Source organism: Trachurus trachurus (assembly GCF_905171665.1).
Source record: "Trachurus trachurus genome assembly, chromosome: 2".
Lineage (NCBI taxonomy): Eukaryota > Metazoa > Chordata > Actinopteri > Carangiformes > Carangidae > Trachurus > Trachurus trachurus.
In genome coordinates, this window is record NC_139914.1 from 6,633,440 (window position 1) to 6,643,960 (window position 10,521).

Consider the following 10,521-nt stretch of genomic DNA (forward strand, 5'->3'; position numbering starts at 1 on the left):
GGCGGGTATCACCTCATTAGCATATTCGGCGCCTGTTTCACGCATGCAGCGACGTTGACCAATCAGATTGACGCTTGCAGTGAAACCACGCCCGCGCGGCAACTCGTGTCGCGCGCCTCTCTCTCTGTAGCAGCTTCGTTTTACTGGCGGACAAAAGTTAGTTTCCCGTTCACCTGCGTCTCGACAGGCAGCGCCAACAGTGCAAGGAGCTTTTGTAGCACTTAGATAAATTCAACAAAAGTTAGTTGTCTCGTAGTTAAAGGCTTAAAAAGCTGCATTTACGGCCCCGGAGAAGCTGCAGACCGAGGAGAGGAGTCCCCACGGCTGAAGCCAACTACTACCACCGTGGAGGAGTTATTGTTACGCGCCCTGTGGGGGTTTAAAGTTTCCACGGCTACTAGCAGGTACTTAGCTCCGTGGCTTCACCAGTTCGCTCGGTCACAATGGCAGCTGTGTGTCAGTCACGACGTGCCCTGGTGGAAATACCTGCCCCGCAACCAAAAATTGCAGGTAAGAATGAACCACTGAACAATTAATGCGTCAAACTGCTTTAAATTGTGTTTCTCTTTGTGCCCGACGCGCCACTTTGCTATCATGCTAATGTTATCACAAGCGCGCGCGCCACAGCCACTAACAGTCAGATGATAACTGACCGCTCGTTTTAACTTTAACGTGGGAAAACACTTGTATTTCTTTTTAACACAATGGTGGACGACATTTTACATTTACACGCATTTCACGGTGTGTTTATGCGCCTCCAAGTCACACACTAGCCACCTTCACCTCAAGTGTCAACTTTAAAAAAAAAAAAATTCAAATGTTTTTACCAGCTCGCATGAGGAGGTCCTACCTGGAAATCCTAAGTGCTCCACATCCACGGGGAAAGAACACATCTGCAAACGCGAGGAGGGTGCAGTCATGTAAGTATAGAGTCAATTAATTGTCCATCTACCTGCTACACAAACATGGGGTTGGTTTTGTGAGCTGACTCTGAGGCAAACTGGAAAATAAGGCTGGTGTGAAGACTGAGGAGTGGTGTTTTGTATTCTTTCTTTTCTCCTATCACTCCTCTTTCCCCCTTCATTCAGTTTTATGGAAATTAAAAGCTTACTTTACTGTTATAAAAATTAATGTGCAAAGCAGTGAAAGCTGCCAGGCCTTGCGCCCATCCTCTAATAAGATTATTTCAGAGGTAAAAACTCAATACTTGCCAAACTAATGACTGCTGTCGTCACTATTGTGACGCTGGTTTCCTCTTGCCCTCATTGCTGTGGTTTCTTTGTCCTAATGACACCCCCTGTGTTTTGCAGTGGACCTGCCTATTGGTGGAGTGTGGAGTGGGAGACTGGAGGAACATTGTGACAAGGGCGAGCATCAAACCCCACTCTCCAAACAGCAGCTTGTACAGTTAATCAGATCCCTCATCTTAGTTGAACAGGTACTTATCACTTACTACAAGCACAATAAAATACATGCTCAGCTTGGTGCTTTCACTGTGTATGATATGACCTTCAATGTGATGTGTTTCATTGTGTCACAGAGCCAAGAGCCCAGGGTGCTGGCCTCAGACTTGAAGTATCTCCAGGAAGACTTGCAGCTGAAGAAGGCAAATGTTTACAGGTCCATACCTTATTCTCGGTTCGGCTCCAACAGGGATGCACACTGCTACAGAAAGGCGTATCCTCACCTGGTGGCATTTAAGGTGAGTACCACATTTTTGAGATCCTTGAATTTAAAATAAATACCTTAATCTCTTTAAGTGATGCTGTATTTTATTTAAAACTTTTAAAATAAGTGGTTGACTCTTAAAGGACACCCCTACTGTTCTTTTTAATTGAGCTCTTTTTTTAATAAAGGGAATTTTTGTACGATTTATTAAACTGCTCCGTTGGACACCCCTCTGGCTCTGTGAGTGTTTCATTGTGTCGTACTAATCCTTCACCACCTTATCCTCCCCTCAGGTTTCGTGTCAGGAGTGGGGCCAAGTTCTTCTGAGGAACAAAGAGTGGGACGTCGTGTTGGAGCACACACTGATGGCGTGGCGCTACACCAGCGAGTTGCCACAGTGGGACACAAACAGCCACAACGCTCTCCGAGAGCAGTGTTACAGCATATTGGCAGCTCACAGCCTCACCGCCCTGCAGCACTACCACTCTGAACCCAGCAGAGGACGGGAGCTGCTCAGAAGGTAACACACCTCTTCTGTTGCATGAACGGCTCGATGTTTATACACACATCTGTTTTTAACTTTGGCTTTATTCATTCGTTTGAAAGGCCACAGTGTTTTTCCTGCCAGCGTCCCATGTCCTTCAGAACAACAACCTGATTTTCAAAACTGGTCACCGTAGTTTTGCCTGAGTCATTACTTCCAGGCAGAAAGATTGTACGACAGATTCTGTGATGCATGCGTTTACTAACGCTCTGCGGCGATTTCTTAAGCCAATTTAAGTTTTCATCTGAAGCAAACCAGCTGGAGTCCTCACCACCTGTGAGTGTAAGTCCACTCCTCTTGTATTCCTGGGTTGGCACACCAAGCCCTAAGGAACTTAGAGTTGGGTGTAGTTGCTTTACTAGGAACTTGTTTTCTTCATCATCTTATTTGACTTAAGCTGGTAGTTTCATTGGATGTATTGTATTGTGATTCTTAGTTATTATTGTAGCACTAAGACTGGATACAGCTTCAAAATGGTGGTTGTTTACACGCTAAAGTAGCTGGTAGAGTAAATTTTCCAGCTACAGACTTGTGTTTTATTATAACCCAACATGGTCAGCAGCACTGAACATGTTTCAGGAGCCGACTGTAACAAACCACTGTTTCTTTTTCCAGGTTGAAGATGGCTCAGCTGCACAGCCAGTCAATCGTGCCTTGTATTCAGGAGTTGCAGAGGATTATGGGATGTGCAGGTGATTCCTCCATGGATACAAAATAACACGATGAACACTCAAACCAAGTGGTTGTACCCATGTGAAAAGTGTGCCTCACAGATGAACTAAATGATTTGCGTGTGGTGAAGGGTAAAAAAAAAGAAAAAAAAGAAACAAAATTCATGTTTGTTTGTGAAACGACTACAGTATTCTTCCAAAGTGTACTGCACATCTAAAAAGTGCCAGATAACGCAGGTTTGCCAAGGAAATAAACCACACAACTAATGAATGGAAATGCAGTAAAACCTCTTATTTAATCACAATGCATTTCTATCCAAAGGAAAGTGTTCGTGTGACATTTGTTGCATCACTTGTCATAATGTATTCTTAATGAAGCGTTATGTTCGAGTTTCCCTAATGGCCCTATTACAAGAGGATACTTTCCTTTTTGACAAGCTTTCACATACTGAGACATGTTTTGTGTGATTTAAATCTGTATATATTTTTAGGGATTTGTATAGAATAACTTTTGTATTGGCCAATGAAATGTAAAATGTATAAAATGGCCTTTCTTGTTGCTTTATCTGGGTGTGTATATACACAGTATGTCCTTATTACTGTTCACAATACTTGAAGCTGTGTCCTTTTGTCTGTAGTTCTGTCGTCTGTGTCACGTCTTGATGGTGAATTGTCTTTGTCACTTATTGCACTGTTGCTGTTTGTCCTGAAAACTTGAAAATTTTTGATAAAATAGACCCATAATTTAAATAAAGTTAAGATTTTTTTTACTGCAAAGAGGCATGTCCATTTGTATTTTTCCATGTACTGTAGTCAGGATTATCAGTGTATTTTACCGTGAAGTCCACCAATCATCGTAGTGTCAACACCTTCAAACGTGAGATGCATGAAGTAGTATTTCACAGAAATTCTACAACAGAGCCATTACAGTAATCTAACATGAAATCTGTCGGTGTGTGTTAGCTACAGTTTGACATATTTGTCAAGCTACCTATTCTGTATTTAAGTGTGCAGCACTTAAAGTAACGGACAGTTAGTTCTTTCAAGATATCTCATTGTTGTGCATTTGAATCAGGCTTTTTTAAATTTTATTTTTATATTTAATTTTATTCATCCTTTCTACACGAGTGGGATGCTACTTGGTGTGTTCTCTGGTTTAATGGTTTCACTTCTGTGTGTCATCAGTGCACTCTGTAGTTTTTGTATTTTGGTTAGATTTTCTCTGCCTGGTGTCCTGACTGACTGTCAGTATTGATTGACCAGTAGACTGCTGTTAGCTAGTGCATACACTGTGGAGTTTGCAGAGCACCTTGATTGGCAGCTGCTGCTTCTTGAAGATGGCCCATAGCAGTAGATAATAGGATTAATCGATCAATTGACAGATGGGTGTCCGTTTTGACAGCGTGAGCTCTTCTCCTCCAGTTCCCATTTTTCACCACTAGGTGGAGCCCACGCTGCGCTGTTTTCCAACATCCGGCGTCATGGTCTCTGGTTTTGGGCTGGAGACTCCAGTGGAGGAGCACTGATAACACCACTGGAAATACAGCTGTTGCCATGGTAGTCTGTCGAGTGAATATTGAGTATTTTTTAAATGCTATTTAGGGTTTAAGATAACAGCTCAGATGTTGAAAGGACGAGAGGCTGTTGGCTGACAAGCAGGCTTCCTGCTGTGCACAATCTCAAACAGAAATTGCAGTAATATCACTTTATATATGGATCCTATAGGCTTAGCATCTAGCTATAATGGTACAGTGCCCTGGATTAATACAATTATTTGTCTCCATGGTTAAAGCTAATACTTGCATAATTTGTAGCCAACCCACTTATAGATGTACAGTGTTGATGTTTAATCTGTAAATTGGAGATTGAATTGGTTAGCTCATGATGTTGCAGACTGCTACAACCAAAACTGGCTTTAATCAGAACCCTCTGAAGTGACTCTTGTTTCCCTGCCTTGCTCTGTCTCTTTTCTTTTTCAGAAAAAAAGTAACAATGGAACGAGGCGGGTTGTAGCCTTCAAGAGTGTTTCACAATCATCACAACACAATAAATTATCTTTCTCGAGAAAAAAGCAAATCTCCAGATCACTGCAAAGAGAATGCTCAGCACTAAAGGCTATTTCACGTGATCTTAGGACATCCCCTGGTTCTCATTTTAGTACAGATCAAATGCAGAAAGGGGAGGAGCAGGCTGTAGTACTACAACTCTTAAAAGAAGTCTGAAGAAGTGTTGAAGTTTCTTTATGACATGGCTGGAAATGTTAAAACTAAATGTACTAGAGGCAGAGATTCTTGAGATGGGAGAGGCTGTTACTCGTCCTTTGCTGTTGATTTTCTTCCGTCCACCTGCATTGTGTTCAACCTGTGAAGGCATATCCTTGTCAGGGTGACAGGCAGAACCGGCACCCTGTCTCTTGATAATATAATTTAGGGGGCCCGGGGAACAAAGTTGACAAGAGCTACCTGAACACACAATTAAATCACTAACTGGTTGATTAAGAATGAAACAACTTTGCGACCTATTATGTTCCGGTTTTCAGTCGCGGCGTGGTGACTTTGACAGAGGTGGCACCTGAATTGGAACACAAGTGAGTTCAAGCATGCTCTTAGGGGACTGAAAAAAAACAGTAGGAAATCAGATGAGGCTCGCTAAAGGAAATTGGGTGTATAAAAAAAAAAGGGAAAAAAGTGTGTTACAACACTACATCTCAAAATAGCTCCTACAATGCCCTGAACATCACAGATGGATCGTGTTCCTGAGGAACGACTAATTCCCTCATGTTAGAGAGTGAGGTTTACATGGGTGGTTTTAATTCTGCTGCTGCTTTTCATTCATCTTCAGCCTCTAATAAGAGGCTGGCTTCCACCTGGGAGGCCAGGTGAGTGTAATTAGCTGTAATTAACTAGCTATGAGGATAGAAAACCAGCACTACGAGTCCCTGAGAGGTACAGAAGGAACTCAGCGAGAGACCACAGTGACTGAGTGTTTGTACATGACTTGAATGGTCTAACATAGCTAAATTCCTCTCATAGACATCTGTACTGATATTCAGACATCTGTCGCTGCAGCTTGGGCAAACAGAGCTGAAAGACAAGTGAAAGAGAGCACTTTGATGCTGCGTAGCTGGAATTACAATGATAAATCCAAAAGACCTGAGCAGGTCCCAAGGACACTGATAAGAACAGAAAGGACAAAACTTGCTGCCACAGTAGTGGGGATGCCCTTTAAAGTCTTATATTCTTAAAATTTAATAGCATGGCTGCTTCTAGAGAGAGGTTTACAAAGTTATGGACTGACTACTTATTCTTTCATTTCATTCCCAAATGATCTCTTACATGTACTGCAAATATTTTGCGTTCATCTGATGTTTTTGGCTTTAATAGCTCCCAGTGCAGTTATCACTCTGAAAGGAAATGCCACTGATACACTGCAATGAGCTGTGTTCACTTTGATTTGGTGAATATCCATTGCTATGTGAAAAGGATTCAATCAGCGGCTTGTATATCTTTTTTTTTTATTTACAGTACAACAAAAACAGATGATTGAAAAAAGTATTTAAAATCAGAGTGAAACTGACTGAAAGTTAAGCCTCCGTTATTTGTCTGTAGTTTCTGTCCCAGGGATAAATTAGTCGATGGACCTTTTTTCACAGCAGACATTTTGACATGTCATCTCAGGAAATTCACAGGTAATAACTTTAATGATGGGTTAATTCCAGTTACGTGTCCCTGTAAGCCACCAGTTAGCCATCATGCACAGTAGACCTTTTTCATGGCAGACATTTTGACATGTCACAGCAGAAAGAGCTATGTGTAATGAATAGCATTAATCATGGCTGCATTTCATTAAATGTGTGCACGCCCCAGCCTCAGTACTCAGACACTTGAATGCAACTGAACCATTGTTAATGTTCGTAGTTAGACTTGTGCTTTTGATTCAATAACAAGGAAACACCTCTGCTGCAAAAGGGAACCAATGTACATATTGATACACCATGTACTCATTTGCATAGAGTCCTTATGTAGTTGCAGTCTGGAAGAAACCAGTCTCCTTTGGGAGCAGTTTTTATGCTCATGGGATAGCATGTGGGTGAATTGTCCAGAAAAAGAAAATTGAGTGAAGCTTGAATTTGTGTTTTAGTGTAGTTTTCTTAACTTAACTGTTCTGTTGTCTTCTTTATTCACTGCTGTTCACACTGAATTATAATGTTTTGCAGTTGTTAGCAGCTCTCCCATTGACTTTTTGTGTTGCATTGTGGGACAGTGGAGCACGTGAACAGCAAGCATGTTTAATACCAGTTTGAAATGATCACATGGATATGAATATAGTGGATATAGTGGAATATGTGAACCAGCAGTATTCTCGGTACTTATAAAGCCTCAGCGGGGTACTTTGCTTGGTTGTACAAAGTTGGCAGCCAAATGAATTATCAGACATTATTTATTATCATTGTTATTCATTACTGAACATTGTGCTATTCAGAAAATTCATCAAGCCATGCTAGCTGTTTCCAGTCTGAATGCTGAGGTATGTTAAGTGGCTGCCTGCTAACGAGAGTGGTCTGTTTTGTTTCTAAAACACTGCAGTAGTCCTATAGTCAAGTGACAGTCATAGAATCAACAATTCCCATTTAACAATCATTTCCCATTTCTTCCTCAGAGATTGCAGTGTGTGGTCCACATTTGAAACATGCAAATGTAATCAGAGCTCTCTCTGTTGACTGCACTTCAAAGCTGCACACTGGAGCACTTAAACCACCCCGTTTTTTAACAATATTTCAATTTTTATTTCATTGTTGTTTGAGTCTTTGGAGTCAAGCTATGTTTAGCATTGGCTTCCAGTTAGTGAGCCCAATATTTTTGGGTTGAAAGTGGTTGAGTTTTTCTTCTTCTTCTTCTTTTTCTCAGTTACAACAGAACAAAGCAATTTGTTAGGTTTCCAGAGACTGAGAGAAATGAGTAAGCTCTGCTCTAGTCCAGTTGGAATCAAAATATACAGTTTCACAAACAGATATAACTAGTTTTATAGCTGGTATTGCTCCTTTTGTAAGATGCTGCACAGTGAAGAGAAGCAGAAAAGATGGAAGAGAGAGGGATGAGGAATTACATGTAACAAAGGTCACAAGTCTTATTTGAACCTGTGGTCTGAACTTTTGTCCACTGATCAATCTCTCTCTTCGGCCTCTGAATATAGATTGCAGTGGGATTCAGCTTCTGCTAGCTAAGGGAAATACAGTCTGTTTGTGTTTCAGCCCAAACGTTCATTATTTTTCTCTCTCTTCGACCCTCAACACACTTGCGGTCCAGTTGGTAGCTTGGCTGATATTTTAGGTGGATGCACTTTATAGTAAGCCAAGGACTCAGCTGTTTATGTGACTTGGGCCTGGAGCTAATTAAAATATATCTGAGTGCTGACAAAGAGTGATCATCTTTCAGCAGGATGTGTTTCTGAGAAAATAAATGACCATGTAATGGCACTGCCAAATCTAATCATGTCAGACTGTTCAGATGACTTTACAATGTCTGACTCTTAAAATCTAGTCTCCCAACTGCAAATGTTTAAAGTGCAGGTTGATTCTGCATGCCCCTTAGGTCAATGGGAGCAGCTGCTCATGAATAAAGAAGACGTTAAACATCCTTGAAGTTATTAATTACAAGCCTGATATTTTTACAAGTTGCTTCTCTTTTTTTTTTTTTGGCTTTGCCAGTTGGGCTGCTCTTCCTGTCCTGGTCTGCACCTGCTGTCTTCCTCCCTCAGCTTCTCTCTCCCAAGGTGGCCTTGGAAGTCCAGTTCTATCCAGCTGACAAAACGCTACAAGGCAAAATGTCCCAATGCAAAACAGTGACAACAGTTGTTCCAGGTTGTCAGAGTTTTTCTTTGGTGCATACAATTATTATTATTATTCACATTTGATTCTGTTTGCTTATTTATTTATTACCCATTGATGGTCAGCAAGGAACATTTGCTTTGAGCCCGGGGCCAAAGTGACAAGACAAGAATGCAAATGCACATTTAAACAGTCACATGTATTCATCCAAAGACTGTTCATTTTCTGTTAAACTTTGTCTAAGACATTCAGAAAAGTTTCTACTGCTTCCTCTGCAACCCAATTACTGTACAGCTATATGCCTCTTTTACACGAATATTTATAAAAGTCTAAAGTCTAAACGTCTTCAATAGCACTTCAGCTGTGGCTGTATTAACAGCATAAACATTTTCTGTGATCATAATCATATTAATAATTTGTAGGATGTACATGTATGCACTGAGGTCCTGGAGCTTGAAAACATTTGTTGATTTGAGAATATCGTGAACATGGCCTTTTGGTTATCGTTTACTACTGTCTACCTGTTTAGGAAGAAAATAGATGCCATGTTAAGAAGACGTGAGCTGGAGCTGAATAATAGACTCCACTGAACTGATCATGTCAGGAACATCTTTGTGTTGGAAGGGTAGAGTTGGTTGGTGGAAGTTACTTCCTGTCACACTGGCTTTTAAAATTCAGGCACAGTGGTCGCTGCCTAATTGCCTTTTTGATATAGAGTGGAGTCATGTTTTAAGTGAAAAAAGCTTTGTCTGAGAGTGCTTTTCAACAAACAGTGGGCATGAATAAAGAACAAAATCAGACAGCTAATTAAAATAAATCACAGTTCCTACTGCCATATCCCACTGAAATGCAGTATATTAGCCCTAACCCTGTAATAGTAGCAGCCACACAGGTGAACGTTGTGAGTTCACTCTGCTCTGAGTGTTGTGTGTGAGAGAGTGAGTGAAAAGCAACAGAGATGGACAGTACATTGGCTGCTGGTGGAGTCTTAAAACGACAGAGGCGAGCGGCGGAGCAGCCCTCAGGGCCCCGTCCCAGGGTCATGTGTCATTAGCACAGGCTGATTTGGTGGCAGGCTCCGGCACGGCCGAGCAGCAGGGACAGCGATGCTGTTTTCATGGCTGAGTGGAAATCGCTCGTGGCCAACGCCGGCCCTCACTTTGCCTCTTTTCGAGGGAATAAGCTCCATCCAGGCAGCATCAGGCAAGCAGAAGATTCCTCCCACTCGCTCAGCTGCACAGCCTGATGCATGTCAAGAATACACTCCTTATTTTCACAAAGTTTATGTTTTTGCCAATGTCAAAAAAATCTAAGTGTTAATTTAGTTTGCAGGCGAAAGTCTTCAAAATGCTTCTATTCAACTTAATTTAACACATTTAATCAAGTTTTTGCCACAGCTAAATCAGATGAATGAAAAGGACAAAAGGCTCTCCAGTCAATTCTTGTCATGCTTTAAGTGACAACAACTGAATAGGTTTGTGAATAACTCTGTCGCACAAGAAAAACTCTCGAAACAACACAGTTGGAGTTTACATTTGCTGTCCATCTTTTTCCAGTCATAGCGACCATCCCATTTAAATTTAGATCATGAGTCACACTGATAGGCGTGAGGGATCTGGAGTGAAAGCTAAATTACTGCCACAGAACCTGAACACAGAAGTGCTGATGGTGCTGAAAGTAGAACACAAAAGTAGAGAGCTGTCAAGCTATAAAATTACACAGCAAGCTGGGTGAAAAGATGATTATGGGCAATTATGCAGCAGGAAATGCCCTCAAAGAGGAGACCTTCTGCATCTCAGAGGGTAGCTAGA

At 41.4% G+C, this 10,521-nt stretch overlaps 1 protein-coding gene across 1 annotated transcript; it reads left to right on the forward strand.

The window, feature by feature from the left end:
- Positions 1-242: 242 nt before the first annotated feature.
- LOC310997947 (uncharacterized protein) lies at positions 243-2,192 on the forward strand (the record flags this gene model as incomplete). Its single annotated transcript, XM_083987799.1, has 5 exons — positions 243-510; positions 831-920; positions 1,311-1,438; positions 1,541-1,702; positions 1,962-2,192. The coding sequence occupies exons 1-5, from the start codon at positions 444-446 to the stop codon at positions 2,190-2,192; spliced, it is 678 nt and encodes a 225-aa protein (XP_083843925.1). The 5' UTR covers positions 243-443.
- Between the last annotated feature and the right edge of the window lie 8,329 nt (positions 2,193-10,521).